This window comes from Nicotiana tabacum, chromosome 16 (genome assembly GCF_000715075.1).
Source record: "Nicotiana tabacum cultivar K326 chromosome 16, ASM71507v2, whole genome shotgun sequence".
In the NCBI taxonomy this organism is placed as follows: Eukaryota; Viridiplantae; Streptophyta; class Magnoliopsida; order Solanales; family Solanaceae; genus Nicotiana; species Nicotiana tabacum.
Window position 1 is genome coordinate 142,594,652 of NC_134095.1, and position 23,381 is coordinate 142,618,032.

Below are 23,381 nucleotides of genomic sequence, written 5' to 3' on the forward strand. Positions count from 1 at the left end.
AGGTCCTACTCCCTTCGGGACTATTAAGAAGGGACGGGTAGCAGCACGTAATAGGAATCAGTGACCAAACACTCGCTTTGCATGACCAATAAGGGGATGGGAAGGGTAGACATGGGATATGATGACTACGTGTTAATGTCACGTGTAGCCCCTCATTGAGGAGTGTTTACCGGACATTGCGTGGGGTGATCCTATAGGATAAACAACCTAGGACCCATCCTTACCCCAAATCTTTTTCTTATTTAAACTTTGTTTTATATAATTTGTTCAAACCTCTATTTCACTACTTGACCTGTTCAATGAGCTTTACTACTTATTTGATTCAACTATTTGTATGGACTAATTTGTAAATATAAGTTCGGTCGGGACCCACAATTGTGGACCAAGAGGGGTGCCTAACACCTTCCCCTCGAGGTTATCCCGAGCCCTTACCCTAATCTCTGGTAATGCAAACCAACCCAAGATTTAATCACTCTAGGTTTCCTAACGCACCATAATCCGTTAGGTGGCGACTCTTCAAATACCCAATTGCCAAAAGGAAATGAGTCATTGCACCCCATGAATGTCGAAACCCAGACCTCTCTCCGCGAGGAGGGAAAAAAGGGGGCGCGACAACCACATTGGGAGTGGTCTCCTCGACTTCGGAGGTCTATTGTGAAGAGGAGGAAGCTACTTTTTGGGGAACAATTTTGGAAGTTATATCCATTGTTATCTGGAAAAAGCTTGAAAAATACAAAGAAAGGTTGAATGATGAAAGGCCAAGTGTGTTGGTTTGGGTAGAAAATGAGTAAAAACTTGCAACTTACTAGAAATCTTGAAGAACATAGGTAAAAATATTGGAGTGTGAAGAAGGGTAGTAATATCCTGAAGACTCGACGGTAGAAGCTTGGTCAAAATGTAAAAACAATGAACGAATTAGGGAAATATTTATAGAGGCCTCACGCCGTTTTGTATTCAGGGATGACATGTCAGCGGCTGACGTGTGTTTGAAGTCATAATGACATGATTGACAGGATGTTTCGTTTTCTTCGTCGTTTCTGTCACGACGTATTGAAGAAGGAATCGAAGTGCATATGTCGTTTCTCGTTGTTTCCATAAACTCGCTCTCCGAGAAACGAGGGGACTAACTGTATACGGGTAAAACCGAGCCCTTTGGACATCTCGGTTCACGATGAAGTAAACGGAGCAGAGATGCAACCGTAAAGAACCGAAATCGGGGCAAGGAGCCCCCCGAGTCGGGGTCTGGGCGAAACACCTGCCCTTGAAGGAATCGGGGCCATGTCCCTCAGGTCCGATTCGAAGCCCAGAACTTCGGAGAGCATTATCAAATAATCGAGCAAGACAAGCAACGGTCCGTAATATCTAGGTCCAGCCGGATGTCACGACATGAATCTCGGCACGTATCGGCAGAAATTCAGTGATAAGCAAAACGGAAGATTTTTACCTCTTTTGAAATTGTACTTAGGGTAAAATTCCCCTACTATATAAAGGGGATCAAACTATTCATTAGGCATCATTGTAACACGCACATTACGGTAATATACTCTTATTTTCTCTGTTATTTAAAGTTCTTACTTTGGTTCATCTGTGCTTCGTTATTGTGAGTCTGGGATCGAAGGCAGGCATTAAGCCTGTTACTGAGTCCGGAATCACTCCTCTTAAGTTGTTTGACAATTTATTACGTCCTTTATCTGTTTAATCTAATGCAATTTATCGTTTGTATTGAATTAATCCGCATGTCCTTAAAACTATATATAAATTCAATTGTTATCCGTTTTTTAGGGTAAACACTATGTCACATAAATTTCAACTAAGGGGATATCAAACATTATGGATAGAACAAGAACAAGTTGCAGGTACGAAAAAATGTTGACACGTACATTTTATACTTGCTAGCTAAATATATAGGACTAATTGGTTGAAATGTATACTGGTCATAATATTATTTTGTAACAATAATGTAATATGAGACCAAGGGAATAAACTTACATTATTTGTATTGACCTAAAGAAACCAATGTGAACTGCCATTTTGGGGTCTTGCATGTTTGTTAGAATGAAGATATCAAAACATTTGTAGTTCAAAAGTTTGACAAGTAAAGAACTTCACTTGTGTTGGTCAACATTGCCAATTAAGTCAAATTTTTTCCCTTGTGTACGACAAGTATCTAAAAGTTGGGAGGAAGTCTCGGAGGCGGATTCAAGATTGAAATAATGGGTTCAACTCTGCACATAATTAATTATACTAAATTTTGGGTTCAAATGTAATATTTGTTGAGATTTTAGTAGAATTTAGTGGGTTCAATATCTACTACTTGTACATATTTAGTGGGTTTTTAAACACATATACATGGTCTAAGTCAAAAGTTATGGGTTCAGATGAATCCGTAATTTGTTCATTGGATACGCCCCTGTATTCCAAGATACATAGGTGAGACAGAGCCAGGATTTGATTTATTGATTCTGAATTTGCTTGAAGGATTAAGCTTTAGATGAAAAAAGGATGGACTGAGTTATATACACATTATTATGATTTATGTCCCATTTGGTCGAGTAAGGGAAAGGTGGTTCTTCTTTGGTAAAAGCATATATGAAACATTAAAATTATATTCTTACATGGAAATAGAAAGGAATAAAGTCAAAACTTTAAATGTCTACTTTCGAGTAAATGACAAAAATTGTCCCTTATTCTAGGGGTAAATTAAAATGGTCACTTGAATATAATCTTGAGTAGTTTTGATCCTCTAAGTTCTTTAAAAGTGAACACTTAATATGGGTACCAATTACCTTTAGTATTAATTACTCATTCTAAATTATTTTTCAAATTCATTAAGACTATACACCAATTAATATGGGTATCATGGTAAATTATATATTTTATTTATTATTTCTTAATAGGTGTGCAAAGTCAATAATGGACAAGTAAAAGTAAACGGAGAGAGTATATGGATATTAGAGAAAAAAACCACACTAATAAATTTTGTGAAAGTTGTATGACAGATATTACATAAAATTTATCCTTAACTTAACAATTCTGAAAAATCAATGCCCCGAAATAAGTACTTCTTGTTATGAAATAAAGACTGTAAAGTAAAGACAAGTATAGAGAGAAACTGTTATATTATTCGAATTCAAACTGATGCACATAATGAACAGAAATCTCTTCCATTTATAGAAGAAAGGAAGCTGTTGTGTAAGCTGCTACTATACCAGATATGGATAATCTTCTACCGGAGTAATGTTTATCTATAATTGGGTACTGAAAGGATAAGCTTATTATACCCGGTATGGATAATCTTCTACCGGGGGTAATGTTTATCCATAACTAGGTACTAAAAGGATAAGCTTATTATACCCGGTATGGATAATCTTCTACCGGGGGTAATATTTATCCATAACTGGGTACCGAAGTGATAAGCTTCTTCAGGAAGCTTATTTCCAATAGAGTACTAAATAGATAAACATATTTACGGTGGAGTCCCATATAGATAAGCTTCTTCAGGAAGCTTATTTACAACGGAGTACTAAATGAACATCCATAATATAATATATTTATAACACTCCCCCTTGGATGTTCATTAAAAGATAATGTGCCTCATTAAAACCTTACTAGGAAAAACCACGTGGGAAAAAATCCCAGTGAAGGAAAAAGAGTACACATATTTAGTAAGACGCATTGCTAGGTGCCTCATTAAAAACCTTATAAGGAAAACCCCATGGGAAAAAACCTTAGTAAGGGAAACAGAGTGTATCGCGTATTTTACTCCCCCTGATGAAAATCTTGTTTCAAATATTTGAGTCTCCGCATTCCAATCTTGTATACCATCTTCTCAAAAGTTGAAGTTGGCAAAGATTTAGTGAATAAATCTGCTGGATTATCACTTGAATGGATTTGTTGCACATCAATGTCACCACTTTTCTGAAGATCATGTGTGTAGAATAATTTTGGTGAAATGTGCTTCGTTCTATCTCCTTTTATAAATCCTCCCTTCAATTGGGCTATGGATGCAGCATTGTCTTCATATAAAATTGTGGGTCTTTTTTCACATTCCAAACCACATTTTTCTCGAATAAAATGAATTATTGATCTCAACCATACGCATTCCCTACTTGCTTCATGAATAGCTATTATCTCAGCGTGATTTGAAGAAGTAGCAACAATAGATTGCTTTGTGGAGCGCCATGATATGATAGTACCTCCATATGTAAATACGTAGCCGGTTTGAGATCGAGCTTTATGGGGATCAGATAAATAACCTGCATCTGCATAACCAACAAGGTCTGCACTATCTTTGTTAGCATAAAACAAACTCATATCAAGAGTTCCCTTTAAATATCGCAATATATGTTTAATCCCGTTCCAATGTCTCCGTGTAGGAGAAGAAACTATATCTTGCTAGTAAATTAACAGAAAATGCTATGTCAGGCCTTGTAGCATTAGCAAGATACATTAGTGCACCAATTGCACTAAGATAGGGTACTTCGGGACCAAGGAGTTCCTCGTCCTCTTCTGGAGGTCGGAACAAATCCTTATTCACTTCAAGTGATCGAACAACCATTGGTGTACTCAATGGGTGTGCTTTGTCCATGTAAAAGCGTTTTAAGACCCTTTCTGTATAGGCAGATTGATGGATAAAGATCTCGTCTGCTAAATGTTCAATTTGCAGACCAAGACAAAGTTTTGTCTTTCCAAGATCTTTCATCTCAAATTCTTTCTTAAGATATTCAATTGCCTTTTGGAACTCTTCTGGAGTTCCAACAAGATTTATGTCATCAACATAAACAGCAAATATAACAAATTCTGATGCCATTTTCTTTATAAAAATACATGTACAAATAACATCATTTATGTAACCTTCTTTCAGCAAATATTCACTAAGGCGATTATACCACATGCGCCCAGATTGCTTTAAACCGTACAAAGATCTTTGTAATCTGATTGAATACATTTTCTGAGATTTTGCTTCAGGCATTTTAAATCCTTCAGGGATTTTCATATAAATTTCATTATCAAGTGAACCGTACAGATAAGCTGTAACTACATCCATTAGATGTATTTCAAGCTTTTCATGTAGTGCTAAACTGATGAGATATCGAAATGTTATGGCATCCATAACAGGTGAATATGTTTCATCAAAATCGACTCCAGGTCGTTGTGAGAATCCTTGTGCAACAAGGCGAGCTTTGTATCTTTCAACTTCATTTTTATCATTCCTTTTTCGCACAAAAACTTATTTATGACCAACTGGTTTTATACCAGCAAGTGTTTGGATTACTGGTCGAAAGACCTCTCTTTTAGCAAGTGACTTCAATTCCGATTGAATTGCCTCTTGCCATTTTGGCCAATCAGATCTTTGTCGACATTCTTCGACAGATCGAGGTTCAAGATCCTCACTATCTTGCATAATATTAAGTGCAACATTATATGCAAAAATATTATCCACCACTATTTCAGATCGATTTAAATTAATCCCATCACCGATCGAACTTATTAAAAGTTCTTCACTCACATGAGCTTCGGGTTCATTTATTTCTTCAGGAATCTCAGAACTAATCAGATTTTGGATCTCTTCAGGAGATCCCTTCATAGTATCGTTTTGATCATTTGTCGATTTTCTTTTTCGAGGATTTCGATCCTTAGAACCCAAAGGCCTACCACACTTCAGGCGTGCTTTAGGTTCACTATCTCTCATGCTAGTAGATGGTCCTACTGGGATATCAATTTGGATAGGCACATTCTCTGCTGGGATATGTGATTTAGTTATCCTTTTCAAATCAGTAAATAGGTCTGGCATTTGATTTTCTATATTCTGTAAATGGATGATCTTCTGGACCTCCTGATTACATATAGGGGTATGGGGATCAAAGTGAGATAATGATGAAATTTTCCACACAATTTCTCTTTTGATTTCCTTTTTCTCTCCCCCTAATTGTGGAAAATTTGTTTCATCAAACCGACAATCTGCAAATCGAGAAGTAAATAAATCTCCTGTCAATGGTTCAAGATAGAGAATAATAGAGGGTAATTCAAACCCAACATATATTCTTATCTTTCTTTGTGGTCCCATCTTACTACGTTGTGGTGGTGCTGCTGGCACATATACAGCACATCCGAAAATTCGTAGATGGAAAATATTTGGTTCATGACCAAAAACTAATTGTGATGGAGAATATTTATTATAATGTGTCGGTCTAAGACGGATAAGTGATGCTGCATGCAAGATAGCATGGCCCCAAGCAGTAGTGGGCAATTTTGTTTTCATAAGTAGTGGTCTTGCTATCAATTGCAGGCGTTTAACAAATGACTCTGCAAGGCCATTTTGAGTATGAACATAAGCTACAGGATGTTTAACTTTTATCCCAACAGATAGACAATAATCATCAAAAGCTTGAGATGAGAATTCTCCAGCATTATCAAGGCGAATAGCCTTTATAGGATAATCTGGGAATTGTGCCCTTAATCGAATTATTGGGTTAATAGCTTTGCAAACGCCAGGTTGCGAGATGATAGCAGGCACATATGAGACCATCTTGAAGATGCATCTATTAGGATCATAAAATATCTAAACAACCCACTTGGTGGGTGAATAGGTCCACATATATCCCCATATATACGCTCTAAAAAGGCAGGGGATTCAATACCAACCTTCATTGGTGATGGTCTAGTGATCATTTTTCCTTGATAACAAGCATCACAAGAAAATTCGTCATTTGTAAGAATCTTCAAGTTCTTTAATGAATGTCCACTCGAATTTTCAGTAATTCGTCTCATCATTATTGATCGGGATGGCCCAAACGGCCATGCCAAAGCACAAAAGTATTTGAATCCATAAACTTCTGGTTTACGATAGAGTGTGCTTAAATTGTATTAATTTTTGAATAGTATAAGCCAGAAGATAAAGTTGGTAACTTTTCTACAATGCATTTCTGGCCAGAAATATTCTTTGTAATACAAAGATATTCCCTGTTCATTTCATCTATTGTATCAACATGATACCCATTTCGGCGGATATCTATAAAACTCAACAAGTTTCTTCGGGACTTGGAGGAGAACAATGCATTGTCTATAATAAGTTTTGTTCCCTTAGACAGAAATATTATGGCTCTTCCGAAGCCTTCAATCAAACTAATATTACCAGAAATTGTTGAAACATTTGCTTTTTCCTTATACAAATAAGAAAAGTATTTCTGATCGTTGAATATGGCATGAGTTGTTCCACTATCAATAACACAAATATCTTCATGATTTATCTTTGATCCAAACATAATTTGAGGGTTATCCATATTCTTCAAAATAACATAAATAAAATATATTATAGTAAACATCATTATCAAAGCATAACTTTTATTTATGTACAATAATTACATAACCATACTATCTATTACAAACAACAAAAATTAAAATATTTACATTTCTACATATTCACTACCGATTACATGACTTGTTTCTCCTTCTGGGAGTGCAAAGTAATCAGCTACATTCAAATGCATGAAGTCTAAATTATCTTCAGAAATAAAATTTGCTTCAGCATTTTTCTCTGTCTTCTTCAGGGAGGCTTGATAAAGCTCAACCAGGTGCTTTGGCGTACGACAGGTACGTGACCAGTGCCCTTTTCCTCCACATCTATAGCATGCATTTTCTGCATTTGGCGCTTGCACCGCTTCATGTTTCTGTTCCTTCCTTTTCCACTGCTGGTGGTAAGGAGGCTTCTTTGGTGCATTATTATTACCATGATTTGGGTTTCTTCCCCGACCACGGCCATGACCACGACTGGGGCCACGACCTCTTCCACGTTTAGCTTGGTGGAAGTTCGTCTCATTCACTTCAGGGACTGGACAAGAACCAATAGGTCGACTTTCATGATTTTTCATTAATAGCCCATTATGTTGCTCTGCTATATGAAGATGTGAGATAAGTTCAGAATACTTTTTAAATCCCATCTCTCGATATTGTTGTTGCAGGAGCATATTCGAGGCATGAAAAGTGGTGAAAGTTTTCTCCAACATATCATGATCAGTAATATTATCACCACATAATTTCAATTGGGAAATAATTCTGAATATAGCAGAATTATACTCACTGATAGATTTAAAATCTTGTAGCCTTAGATGAGTCCAATCATAACGTGCATGTGGAAGAACGACCATCTTCAGGTGGTCATATCTATCTTTCAAATTAGGCGTAATACATACGGAGACACTTAAAGTTGGCACGGTCTTTCATTTAGACACCTGAACTTAAGAGAGTTCTTATTGAGCACGTACGTTACATGAACTTTATTCCAATTAAACACTTCTTGTTGAGTTGGTACATAAAGTGAGTTTCACCCAATATGGGCACGTGAAAAGCCCAAAAAACAGATATTTTTTGTTTTTTTATTTCCTTCTTCTTCTTTATGTCCACCACCATTGCCTCATCCACTTTCCGTCATCTTCTCCGACTCATTTTCCTCTTCTTCTTTCGAATCCCATACCAGATTCAAATTCAGCCGAAAACGAAAAGGTGAGTATTTGTGATTGGAAGAAAACAAAAAGGATAAAGTGAAGAAGAAGAAGCCTAACCCAACTGCCAGAACTGAAATGAAGAAGAAGCAGAGAATTGAGACTAAATGAAGAAGAAGAAGAAGCAAAATGAATGGAAATAGCTTGAATTTTTCCAGTGAAAGCCAAGAATATCATTGTGCTTCAGCAAACCCAAAATGAACCAATCTTACTCAAATCTTCACCAAATGATTTAAAACTTGAAATGAAAACTCTAAACAACATCAATACCAAGCCCCAATGATCAATTCGAACAAACAACCGCAAAATCAAAAGACCTAAGTTCGCTTTCTTCGTCGAACAATCAGTTCAAGTTTCGAAGATGTTGGCTGCTTCTTTGACGGCAAAAACGGAAGCATTTTTGATGAATTTTGTGCTGAAACTAACGATCTTAGCCCGACCTTCATCATCAGGTATGTACTGATCCAGCTTCTGTATGTCGTTAACTCTAATGACGTCGTCGATCTTTCTAACGGCAGCAGCACTGTAATAATAGGTAGTATTATACACCTTCTTCACCGGATCCGGTGTGTATCCTTTCACCGTTTCTTTGCCGGAATTAATGAAATCCCAGATTCCCATTTTTCCTTCTTGCTACTTACCTCGGAAACTAGGGAAGACTAGAAAAATGGTAATGGTAGTACTACACTAGAAAGGGGAGCCAACTTTTGTGCTTTTTCCGGCAATGTGGCCGAGAATTAAGCAAAGTCATGGTTATTGGAGTACTTTGTTTTGGAGATGAAGATGGAAAGGAAGGGGGTGGGGGTCGTTGGGGAAGATGATAGAAGGGAGGGGTGGGTTGATAATATGTCTAGATCGTTTGTTTAGGGCTAGTTATTTGTATTTTAGTGGAAATAACACTATATAGCTGAGGTGGACAGTGAGGTGGACAAATAAAATGATGTGGCATGATTTATAATGGTTACTTTTGCCACGTAGACGGAGATTGCATAACACGCGCTTGGTTAATTAATAAGCCAGCAAAAAACGTGTCTTATTGGTATGAGAATTGCCTAGGAAACGTGTCTAATTGGAAAGAGGTCTAGTTTAAGTGTTTAAGTGAAAGATCGTGCCAACTTTAGGTGTCTCCGTATCATATCTATCTTTCAAATTATTCCACAGTATGACTGGATCTTTAATAGTGAGATATTCCATTTTCAGGCCCTCATCAAGGTGATGGCGTAGGAATATCATTGCTTTGGCACGGTCTTGGTTTGATGCCTGATTTTTATCCTTGATGGTGTCTGCCAGACCCATCGCATCAAGATGAATTTCAGCATCAAGCACCCAAGACATGTAGCTTTTGCCCGATATATCCAGAGCTACAAATTCAATTTTAGAAAGATTTGACATTATTTAGGAAAAGAAAGTTCTTACCTCTAATACTTTTAAAGTATTTGCTCGAGATGTCAGAGTTTCGTGCTGATAACGTGTTATGAAATAAAGACTGTAAAGTAAAGACAAGTATAGAGAGAAACTGTTATATTATTCGAATTCAAACTGATGTACATAATGAACTGAAATCTCTTCTACTTATAGAAGAAAGGAAGCTGTTGTGTAAGTTGCTATTATACCAGATATGGATAATCTTCTACCGGGGTAATGTTTATCTATAACTGGATACTGAAAGGATAAGCTTATTATACCCGGTATGGATAATCTTCTACCGGGGGTAATGTTTATCCATAACTGGGTACTGAAAGGATAAGCTTATTATACCCGGTATGGATAATCTTCTACCGGGGGTAATATTTATCCATAACCGGGTACCGAAGTGATAAGCTTCTTCAGGAAGCATATTTCCAATAGAGTACTAAATAGATAAACATATTTACGGTGGAGTCCCATATGGATAAGCTTCTTCAGAAAGCTTATTTACAACGGAGTACTAAATGAACATCCATAATATAATATATTTATAACACTTCTATCATATTTTTAGATTTTAAATACCGCACATTATTACAATCCATATCGCAATTCTGGAAAGTACACTAAGCAAAGCAATTATTAACACATTTTTTAGGTTATCCACAATAATGATTACCGTATATAAAATCCCAATTATAGATGGGACAAGAGAGCATAAGAAAATGAATCCAAAACTAACAACCAAATCAGGCATGACCTATCCCCTAATTAAACTGTTTAAATTTAAAACATTTCATGGTAGGCCATGAGATGACATTGTACAGCCTTTAACAAAAACCTTTCAATGAAACATATATATATATATATATATATATATATATATATATATATATATATATATATATATATATATATATTGTATGTTATATACAAAAATTATACAAATTGTATATACTTTTTCGGCTACCGAATATAAATAATTTTTAGCGCGGGCTAAAAATAAAAAAATTATATATTAACAATTACATAAACAAGAAGGAATTAAAATTTAGAATTCTATAGTATAATATATATATAAGTAGTAGTAAAAAATATTTTTTACACCAATAAAGTATATAAACTTGTTGTAGCATGTAATTTGATTTATCTTTTGGTTATTAATTTCAGTATAACTAGTTACATGTAAATGTAGTTATCTTAGTGTTTGATCCAAAAGATATTGAGATCTTTTTGATTAAATCAATTAAAGAAGATGGAAAGGCACATCTCAGCTAAGTATAATAAACTCTAGAATAAAAGATACAAGGGATGAATAAGGTGGATAGTATTTCTTGATCTCATGAAACTGAGTGATTAAGCATCAAATATGCCAACCTTGAACATAGGAAGATATTACAATAGGTGTTCTTAGCCAAAAGTCTTCTCCTTTACAAGGGTTTTTACTCACTATATATAAGGGACAATCTCCTCCTAAACCCTAAAAGACATATCATAGAGAATATTCGAAAGTATATTCCTACTGCCTCATGTTGGGCCTATGCTACTGCAAAGGTCATGCATCCTTTAGCCGCTATCGATTGTCGCCGTCTTCAACGGCCACAAGATGTCGTGTCATGAAGATCTCGTCTCTTGTCGTATTCGTCAATAGTCGTGGTTGTCCAAATTTGGACCTATATAGTTAGTCCCTCCACTTGTCGAGGTTGCGGCTTGGTGCGTCCTCGATAAGCGGATATCGCCCACACCTATGGAGAAATTTGGTTTTACGAATCGCCATGGTTTGGCTAACAACGGAAGGTTAGCGTGCCCAACGATACCCTGGGTAGTGTGTCTTATCGGGAAATGACGTCACTTCCACGTGCGTCAGCATTATATGTGCTTTCTAGACAGAGGCTGATGGTTTGTCGCTTTGATTTTGGTGCCATTTTGCAGCCTTCCGCTTCGATTCTGGCGCCACCCAATCCTATAAATAGGTGAAGGGTTTGTTTTTTCAAAAACTCTTGGCCATTTCGTCTCTGGATCTGCGTTACTATTTTTGGCTCATTTGTTCTAACTTTACTTGTAGTGCTAGACCCTCATCATGGAGATCGAGCATGAGCGTCGGGAAAGGAGGAGGACGACCATCTATGGAAAGATGTATTCCAAGTACCAAAAATATCATACCAAGCATCGTGCGATGGCCGACACTACAATCAGGATTGCAACTTCTAACTGTTACGTGAAGGGCTCAAGTAGAGGGAGGATCAACTGGCGCGTAAGGTCGAGGAGTTGAAGGAACGAGATGAGGACCTTATGAAGGCCGTTGCTCATTGCAGTGAGCTTGAGGCAGCCCTCAGGGTCAGGGAAGACGAGCTCGAGCTAAGTAGGGGAGTAGTGGCCGAAAATGCCGACCTTCAAGCAAAGGTAGCTAGTTTAACTACCGAATTGGATATGAAGACGGCTGAGGTCGATGAGCTTAAGGTTGAGTTGAGTGTGAATGCTGATAGATTGGCCCATGCTGATAGGGAGAGGGCGACCGCCATTTTTGAGGCGCCAGTTTCAGAAGACGTCCTCTGTGTTTGTAAGTTAGAGCGGACTAAGGAGATGGAGACGTCTGCGCTTAAGACAGCGGAACTTGAGGGGTGTATTCAAGGGTTGGAGGCGGAATTGTCCTCATTGAACAACCAAGTGGATTCTTTAAAAGTGGAGGACGTACAATGATAGTCGCAGCCTTCTACCTCTTATGCTCTAGCTGATCCTATCGTGCCTCGACATTTATATGAGTTGTGGGTTCACGCCGAGGCTCAGCTTGATGTGTACAAGGCTTTTCGTGTTGATGGGAGGGCGTCTGAAGCGGAGCTTCGGGATGTACGCGCCAAGGCTCGTGTAACTCGTGAGGCATGTGGGTACGATCCTCTCATGCCTGATGGAGATGATATTAATTCTGATGATGCGAACAGACTTGCCTCCGACTCTTGGTACGAAGACGTGTATGCCACCGGAAATGATGTGTAGTATTTGTTTTGTACTTACTTTTTTCCTCGCGATTTTTGTAAGGGCATCTTTAAGCCCTTTGTAAAGACAAATATTTGTAACATATTTGCTGTAAATTAAGGTCGTTTTGGTCGTACATCTCTAAGGCGTTTCCTTTCTTTGGTTTGTTTGACGACGACTTCTGCTGCAGTTACGTCACTCCGACGCTTTGTTGAAATGCTAAACTTATTGTATTGAGTTAAGTTGAACTCTTTTTGTTAGCAACGGCCTTAGCCGCAAGGATATTACTTTCGAGTTGGTGCTGAAATAATGCCCCGTCGTGGTTTGAATGAAGTTGAACTATTTTTTCTGACGATGGCGTTAGCCATTGGGATGTTACTTTCGAGCTAGCGCCGAAGTAATATCCCGTCGTAGTTCGGGTGATGTCGAACTCATTTTTTGTCGATGACCTTAGACATTGGGATGTTACTTCAGGTGGTGCCGAAGTAATATCCCATTGTGGTTCGAGTGATATCGAACTCATTTTTTTTTTGTCATTGGCCTTAGCCATTGGGATGTTACTTTCGAGCTGGCGCTGAAGTAATATCCTGTCGTGGTTTGAGTGATATCGAACTCATTTTTTGTCGATGGCTTTAGCCATTGGGATGTTATTTTCGAGCTGGCACCGAAGTAATATCCCGTCGTGGTTCGAGTGATATCAAACTCATTTTTTTTGTCAATGGCCTTAGCCATTGGGATGTTACTTTCAAGCTGGCACCGAAGTAATATCATGTCGTGGTTCGAGTGATATCGAACTCATTTTTTGTCAATGGCCTTAGCCATTGGGATGTTACTTTTGAGTTGGCGCCGAAGTAATATCCCGTCGTGGTTCGAGTGATATCGAACTAATTTTTTTTGTCGATGGCCTTAGCCATTGGGATGTTACTTTCGAGCTGGCGCCGAATTATATCCCGTCGTGGTTCAAATGATATCGAACTCATTTTTTGTCGATGGCCTTAGCCATTGGGATGTTACTTTCGAGCTGGCGCCAAAGTAATATCCAGTCGTGAGGGTGGCATTGTATTTTATTTGTTGGAGTATCGTGGATGACAGTTTCATTCATACATTGGAGACGTGTGTTCATTTCGTATACATAATGGAGTGATTTTATTCATATGTCGGATATACATGTCGATTTCGTACATATAATGGAGATTATATCTAGTCCCTTCATTGCTCGGCCTGGGGATGTAATCGGTAGGCGGGGCAATGAACAATACTTCGAACTCGAGATGTCCCCCTCGTTGCCTCATTAAAAAACTCCCCGAGAAAACTCGATTGGGACAAAACCCGGGCGAGGGAAAGAGAGTAAGACTTGTGTTGCGTCTTGTTTCAGAAGTGGAAGTACTTGAGGTGGGTGACATTCCAGTTATTTTGTAATAGTTTTCCTTCCATTATTTCTAGTTAGAATGCTCCTTTACTTGCTGCTGCTGTGATTTTGTACAACCCGTCCCAATTTGTTCCCAGTTTCCCTTCATTCGGGTCCTTCGCTGCTTGCATTTTGGACTTTAGTACGTAGTCCCCGACTCTGAGTGGTCGTACTTTGGCCTTCTTGTTATAGTACCTTTCTGCTTGTTGTTTTTGGGCCACCATTCTTATGTGTGCCATATCCCTTTGTTCTTCAACCTCATCCAGGTCTTGTAACCTACTTTCGTAGTTGCTTGATCCACTCTTATTGGAATATCTCGGGCTAGGTTCCCTGACCTCAACAGGTATGACTGCATCGGTGCCGTAGACCAATGAATACAACGTCTCACCTGCGCTGGTCTTCGACGTTGTGCGGTAGGCCCATAGAACCTCCGATAGCAGTTCCGGCCATAGCCCTTTGGAATCTTCAAGCTTTTTCTTTAATATGTTTAATATTATTTTATTGGAGGATTTCTCTTGACCGTTGCCGGCAGGATGATATGGCATGGAGAGTATCCGCTTGATATGCCATTTTTCGAAGAACTCAGTCATCTTTTTCCCGACAAACTGGGGTCTGTTGTCGCAATTGATTTCTTTGGGGATGCCAAAGCGGCATATTATGTTTTTACAGTTGAACGTGATGACTTCTTGTTCACGTATTTGAGTGATGCACCTGCTTCCACCCATTTGAAAAAATAGTCAGTTAAAACCAAAAGGAAACGTATCTTACCTCGCCCTACTGGGAGGGGCCTGACGATATCCATCCCCCATTTTATAAATGGCCATGGAGAGGTGATGGAATGCAGGAGTTCTCCCGCCTAGTGTATCATAGGGGCACATTTCTGGCATTGCTCACATTTCTTGACGTACTCCGCGGCGTCTTTTTTCATAGTGGTCTAGTAGTATCCTGCACGAATAAGATACCTAACGAGGGCTTGGTTGCCTGTATGGGAGCCACAATGGCCTTCGTGTACCTCTTCGAGCACACGCCTTGTCTGATTTGGTCCAAGGTATTTGGCTAACGGGACACCGAACATCCTTTTGTAAAGGTTGTAGTTTATGAGACTGTATCTGGCCGCTTGTATTTGGAGCTTTTTAGCTTTTTTTTTTCTTGTGGGAATGTTCCTTCCTGTAGATATGATATGATGCGATTATGCCAGTCCCAAGTTAAATTTATGGAATGTATCTCAACTTGGTCTATTAATGAGTAGAGGAGCGTGACCACGTTCTACTTGGTGATGATTTTAGTTGTTGCTGCCAGCTTGGTGAGACTGTCTGCTTTGATGTTTTGTTCTCGGGTATTTGCTCGAATCGGCATTCGTCGAATTCTAGCAGCAGTTTATGGATTTCGGACTGGTATTTCCGCAACCTTTACTCCGTAATTTGGAAAGTCCCAGTAACTTGATTCACAACGAGTTGAGAGTCGTAGCGGAGGATGACCCGCCGAGCACCATACTTCAGGGCCAATTTTAATCCTGCAATTACGGCCTCATATTCGGCCTCATTGTTAGTCATTTCAAGGCATCATACAGATTGACGAATTACTTCGCCCGTTGGGACTTCGAGTACAAGTCCCAGTCCCCATCCCAATGCGTTGGACGCGCCATCGGTGTAGAGGACCCAAGGTTGGATCGCTCAAATGGAGTGCGAAGCACTTCTTGTTCGACTTCGGACAGTATCTCTACGCTAAAATCGGCAACGAAGTCGGCGAGCACTTACGACTTTATTGCGGTTCATGGTTGATATATTATATCATGCTCGCTCCGTTCTATGTCCCATTTGGCCAGCCGACCCGATAATTTGGGTTTGTGCAGGATACTCCTAAGAAGAAAGGTTGTCACCAACTTTATGAGATGACACTGAAAATATGGTCTAAGCTTTCGTGAAGCTACGACTAGCGCCAGAGCCAGTTTTTCAAGGTGGGGGTACCTTGTTTCGGCATCAAGTAAGGTTTTGTTGATATGATAACTTGGAGATTGCGTACCTTGGTTTTCTCGGACTAGAACTGCACTTACCGCGACTTCGGATACAGCTAGGTAGACTAGGAGGCACTCGCCTGGGTCTGCTTTGGCAAGTAAGGGTGGCGAAGACAAGTACTCTTTTAGTTTCCTTAGGGCATCGATGCATTCTGCATTTTGCATTCTACTGGAGCCCATTGTCTTTTCTTAATACATTAAAGAACTTATGGCACCTATTTGATGACCGTGAGATGAACCTCGACAAGGCGGCTATCTGTCCCGTCAATTTTTGTACCTGTTTTTTGCTGGTCAGTGTTTTAGGTATTCCTTCGATGGCCTTAATCTGTTTTGGGTTGACCTCGATGCCTCTTTGTGACACTAGAAAACCGAGGAACTTTCCCGAGCTTATGTCGAAGGCACTTTTTTCAGGGTTTAGTTTCATGTCGTACCGTCTTAATATGTCGAAGGCTTCCTTCAGATGACCGATATGATCTTATTTCCTTTTCGACTTAACCAGCATATCGTCGATGTAGACTTCCATTGTTTTACCGAGTTGTTTTTTGAAAATTTTGGTGATCAATCTATGATATGTCGCCCGCTGATTCTTTAGTCCGAACGGCATCACTTTATAGCAGTATGTTCCTTGGAGAGTGATGAAAGTGGTTTTCTCCTAGTCTTCTTCTTCCATGAGGATCTGATTGTAACCCGAATAGGCATCCAAGAAGCTTAGCAACTCGTGTCCTGCTGTTGCGTCGATGAGCTGGTCGATGTGTGGCAATGGAAAAGAATCTTTCGGACATGCCTTGTTTAGATCCGTGAAATCTACACACATCCGCCACTTTTCGTTTTTCTTTTTCACCATGACCATATTGGCGACGCATTGAGGATATTTCGATTCCCAGACGGAGCCAGTTGTGAGAAGCTTATCGACCTCTTCGCTGATGGCTTCGTTGAGTGCAACGTTGAACTTCCTTCTCATTTGTCACACCAGCGGGTAAAGGGGGTCGACGTTTAACTTATGGGTGGTGATATCTTTTGGGATGCCCAGTATATCTGCATGGGAGAAGGCAAACAGATCGGCATGGTCAGTCAAGAACTTATTAAACTTACCTGGTTCCGAGAGGTTGTGCCCAATATAAGCCTTTTTTGTGCTGTTGTTGTCGTCTAGCAGGACAGGATCAAGATTTTCTATCGTTGATTCGGATGCTTCCATGATGTTGGGGTTTTTGATAACATCAGTCCACACGTCAAGTTTGGCTCCCGACATTGCTGATTTGTATGCTTCCTCATTTTCTCCTTTGAGTTGTTGGGTATGTGCGCAATCTTGGGCGATGCGATAGCATTCTTGTGCGGTACGTTGCTCCCTCGAATGCTGAATATTCTCCATGGGGTAGGAAACTTGATCACTTAATAGAGATTGGAAGGGACCGCTCGCATGGTGTGTATCTATGGACGCCCTATGATGGCATTGTAAGTTGTTTCCTGGTTCATGATGTGAAATTTTGTTTCTAGGGTGACTCCTCTGGCTAGGACGGGTAGCACTCTCTCTCCAGAAGTCCGTTCAACTGCATTATTAAAACCTGTTAGCATTATACAACGCGATATTATTTTATCTTCGAGTCTCATTTGCACGAGGACTCGAGGATGGATAATACACGCGCCACCCCCGTTATCTACCATTATTCTTTTTACACCAGTATCTGTGATACGTAAAATGATAACAAGATCATCATAGTGAGGGAAAGACCAACCGTCGGCATCTGACTTATCGAAGATGATACTGTCTTCGAGGTCATCATACTGTTCGTGGGTGATTGATCGTTGAGTTTATGTATGGTGGTGAACTTGACATGATTGATCGTTGCGCCATCGCCCCCGCCGATGATCATCTGTATGGTGCAAGCGGGAGAAGTTGGTTTTGGAGGTCCTTCGGGCTGTTAGCGTCCGCGGGCGAAGTTAGTCCATCCTCGATCGCTCAGCAGATCCTTTAGGTGATCCTCGTTTAGCATTCGTACTACTTTATGTCGCAACCCTATGTAATCTTCGGTTTTGTGACCTGTTTCTTAATGAAATTTGCAGAAAGCACTTGACTTTCGAGTGTTGGGGTCTGGCCTTATCTTTTGCGGCCATTGCACCTTTGGACCGAGTTTCTCTAGGGCGTACACTATTTCTGAAGGAGAAACACAAAAATTATGAATGGATAGAAGTGGAAGCATACCTTTCTCGTGTCGATATAGTGTCATATATCGAGGAGGTGTATCTGTGCGCCCTGGTAGAGGCGGGGCAGACGTCCTGACGTAGGGTTGATGCCTTTCCCGACCGGGGCGGGACCCCGACTGATCTCTTCGACTGTTGCTGCGACAATCTTTCCTTGCTTCAGTTTGAAGTGACGTTAACCGTTGGGTCAAGCCATTTAGATCGTCCTCGTTGGCTCGTACCTCGGCGCAGTAGGCGTTATGAATTTCTTCCCAAGTAGTTGTAGGGTATTTCATGAGCCTACTTAGCCATTTTCTGGTCGCTCTCGACCCATTTCTGTTTAATCCGTTCTGGAAGGCTGCTACTGTCATTCCTTCTAACACATTCGGTAAGCTCATTCTCACCCTGTTGAACCGAGCTAAGAAGTCCCTGAGTCTCTCGCCCTGCATCTGTCTTATAGCAAATATATCATTTACCCTAGCCTCTGCCTTTTTGGCTCCTGCATGGGCAGTGACGAATTTGTCTGCGATTTCCTCGAATGTTGCTATCGAGCGTGCTGGTAGTTGAGAGTACCACGTCAAGGCTCCCCCTGTTAAGGTTTTGCCGAAATTTTTCAACAGCACCGATGGTACCTGTTCTTTTGAGAGATCGTTGCCTTTACGACTGTAACGTAGTGAATGATGTGGTCTTCTGGATTGGTAGTACCATCATATATATTTAAGTAGGACAACATTTTGAAGGTTTTTGGAATGGTATAGGGGGCGCTTATTCACTGTATGGTTGCTCGATGAATCGACCAACATCGCATTTTGGCAGCAACTTTGGAGCGCCTAGTATTTTGTCAACTCTCTCTTGGTGTTCCTTCATTTGGTCATGAAGTGCCTTACTCTCATTTTCCATCTCCTCCATTTTCTTGAAAACGGCTGCAAGCGTATCATTGCCTGCGCCATTAGTAACATAAGTGTTACCTGTACGGAGGGCGTCTTGCTCACCCTCGTTTATCGTGACATCTGCATGTGCCATATTCCTATTATCCCTTTAGGCGGATTTATCAAGTATGATGTTCAGAGCACTTGTTAACCATTCTTCCATCATTCTTCTTGCTACCAGTGGTGCCTCTCCTATTGCAGATGGGGAGACTTCCCTTTCGCGTGAAGCAATCACGCTTTCGTGCGGGGGAGGTGAAGTGTCTCCCTCGGGGTGTGGTGTTTGGTGTTTCATTTTCGTTGTCCTCTCTGCTGTCTTCATTGATGGTGTCTAAGAGGTTGGTTGTGACGCCTACTATGGCTTTTTGCCTTGCATCTCCTTTCTCTGCCATTGGTGGTTTGCCAAGCTCGGAAGAAGTGATTATCCCTTTCAGGAGTCTAGATGAAACTATAATCTTAGCTAAAGAAATCTCCACAGATGGCGCCAAATTGTTTGACCCAATAGATATTGAGATCTTTTTGATTAAATTAATTAAAGAAGATGGAGAGGCAAATCTCACCTAAGTATAATAAACTCTAGAATAAAAGATACAAGGGATGAATAAGGTGGATAGTATTTCTTGATCTCATGAAACTGAGTGATTAAGCGTCAAATATGCCAACCTTGAACGTAGGAAGATATTACAATAGGTGTTCTTAGCCAAAAGTCTTCTCCTTTACAAGGGTTTTTACTCAATATATATAAGGGACAATCCCCTCCTGAACCCTAAAAGACATATCATAGAGAATATTTGAAAGTATATTTCTACTGCCTCATGTTGGGCTTATGTTACTGCAAAGGTCAGCGTCATTTAGCCGCTGTCGATCGTCACCGTCTTCAACGACCACATGATATCGTGTCGTGAAGATCTCGTCTCTTGTCGTATTCGTCAATAGTCGTGGTCGTCCAAATTTGGACCTATACACTTGGGTGATCTAATAGTATAAAAAAAATATTATGTTGCCATTTGTATCGAAGTTAAATGCTATAATTATAAACTTATATTAACTTCTTTTTTTAATTCTAAAAATATTGTCGGCTTCTTAGTTTTGCTTAAGTTTGGATGCTCTTCACTTTCGAAAATTCTTTACCACCTGAAATTATATCATGTTGATCATGATTGGTAGAGAATCATATGCTTGTCATTTTTTAAATGCTACTTTAACTTTAGAGCTATAAGTAATGATTAATTAACTGAAACACTTTCAAAAAGTATACACTTGGAAGAAATTCTAAAGCAAGCGCGGAGTTAGCATATAAGCTATGAGTTTGACTAAACTTATCAACTTATGGTTCGACCCTAATTAATATGTGTTTAAATTTTTTATTAAATATGTACAAATATAAATTTCGAACCCAGTAACTTAAATAGTCTATAAAGTAGTGGCATTTCGAACATATATTGGGTGCAACTTTGAAAGCAGAATAGATATTACTCAATTAGTCCAAAATCACTAGCAAATACTTACTTTATGCAAACTAGAAACTACAGTAATTAAAAGAAAGCTAAAGGTGGGCAACCAAAAAGTGATTTGTTAAAAAAGAAGAATAACTTTAGCAATAATCATATACTAAAAGGTTATGGTTGGAAAGTATGAAAATAATTGCATTTACCATAAATAAGGAACTGCTTTTCTTCTCCTTTGTTACCCCTATATTGAATGATGGGATCAAAAGGTAAATTTTCTTAGCAATTCGAGAAAATCTTGAGGGCATATATTTATTTTAGTGCCTCATAATATTTTCTTATAATTATGATGTTCGTTAGCTTTATCCATCAAGGTCGGGATAAATAAGAAGAAATTACTTAGTATTTTTATCTTAGCTGAGATCTCAACCCGAGGTCTTCTGATTTTCAATTTTTTTTTGTGAGGAAAAACATCAAGCTATGGAGACCATGTAGATTAAATTAATTGGGGGTTACAGTATAATTTATTGAAAGTTTCGGCCTTGAAGTGTACTTCTTAACAGCTGGGTCACTACTGGATTTCTATCAGATAGATTCTATTGCTCACGCGCTTTAATGGTACGTGAAGCTCACAGTTTATTTATAAATTGGAATTTGCACAGCACCCGAATTTAAGAGGAGGGGCAAACTGAAAAATTGTGTCTTTTCTGAATTTCAGGTTGGAATTTGGATTTCATCTATTTATGAATCACATGGTTTTACAACTTTACATCATTGGCTTGAAAAGAAAAATATTTAAAATTTGAAAGAGACACTATTTTTACTCTCTTTAAATAAACAAGAATAAGCGTAAACGGTCGTCAATATATAAATAATTTTTTCGAGGAAGTTTAAAGAGCAACTTATATATTTTTCTAAAATTTATATTACTATAATTAGCATAAATCATAACTTATTCAGAAATCTATACATTATTTTATGTGATATAAAATGTGGAACAACTACATATATCATCAATATGTGAAGTAATACGTGCTAGGCCTAGAAGTAAACAATCTTTTTTTAGTAGAAAATTAAACAATCTTTACATGACAATCCGTGTATCATTAGTCAACATATAACACTTTATATAATGTTATTCACCCATAATAATTCTTATTCTTAGATTATCATTATATAACAATTTATGTAGTATCAATGTTTTAAAAGGCAAAATTAAGACTTTTTCTTGGATGATGCACTCGTAAAATCCCCTAAGATAGACATATCAGACTCGTGTCTCATGGGCTTATGACTTAAGCATCCGAACATATGCTAAGATATGACCAATATCCAACATACAAGGATCATCCCACATGCAATCATATGTAATTAGCCTTATAGATCCTCAAAAGTCATTTCGTAATTCGAATTACTCTTCAAAACCTCTTCATTGATTATAACTTAGAAATTGAGAATGTTGCAAATAAAAATAAGTGACTAATATCACATATTCTCAATTTTGATAAAAGTGATTTTGATGGACAATTCATCTGAAAAAATTTCATCTCTTAACTTTTGTTAAATCTTCATAATTGAATTTTTAATATGTTTCTTTTCAAATCTTGGCGACGTTATCTAATTTACTATTGATTAGCTCATATGCATGGATAGAGTAAAGATTTTATATGAGTCACGTAAAAAATATCAACGTGACTCCACAAAAAATGAAATTTATAATTTTAAAAATAAAATATGTCCGTGATTTAACAAGTAAATATGACATGATAATATATAACTTTTTAGAATATTAATATGTATAGTTTAAACTCTTTATTATTAGTATGCTACTTATAGCTTGTTTGGCCAAGCTTCTCAAGACAAAAAAATGCTTTTTTTTTCCTTCCAAAAACACTTTTCTTTTCCTAATTTGAGGTGTTTGACCAAGCTTATTTGGGAAAAAAGTGCTTTTGGGAAGAAGCAGAAGCAGTTTCAGAGAAGCAGAAAAAAGTAGTTTCTTTCCAAAAGCAGAAACAGAAGCAGTTTTGACTTTTCTTCTTACCTAAAATACCCTTAACAAAATATAGTATATACCAAAATAACCCTTAAACCTAATACTTAGGATATTAATTTATAAATATTTCTTCTTATTTTTAGGAAACTTTCTAATATATAGTGACTTTAGGGGTGAATGCTTTTATATTTGTTGAAGGAATTTTAATATATTTAACTTATATTAAAAGAATTAAGTACTTTTTAATTTTATTTTCATATTTTACTTAAATAAAATGAATTTTTTTAATTATTGCATGTAATAACAAAATTTTGATATTATTTATTTACTTATAATATTAATTATTAAGTAAATCTATTCATGTCCTTATTCGTAATTTGACACTTAAAAGTACTTTCTAAAAAGTTTGGCCAAACATAAATTATTTCTCAAAAGTGCTTTTCAGACTGATTAGCCAAACACAAACTGATTCTCTCCAAAAGTATTTTTTTTCAAAAGCACTTCTCAAAATAAGCTGATTTCTCCAGCTTGGC

General features: G+C 38.3%; 1 protein-coding gene across 1 annotated transcript; it reads right to left on the reverse strand.

Moving 5' to 3' along the window:
* Nucleotides 1–14,324: 14,324 nt before the first annotated feature.
* On the reverse strand, nt 14,325–15,176 carry LOC142170443 (uncharacterized). Its single transcript, XM_075232352.1, has 2 exons — nt 15,058–15,176; nt 14,325–15,000 (listed from the first exon to the last, which is right to left on the reverse strand). Exons 1-2 carry the CDS (start codon nt 15,174–15,176, stop codon nt 14,325–14,327), a joined length of 795 nt encoding a protein of 264 aa, XP_075088453.1.
* Nucleotides 15,177–23,381: the final 8,205 nt, after the last annotated feature.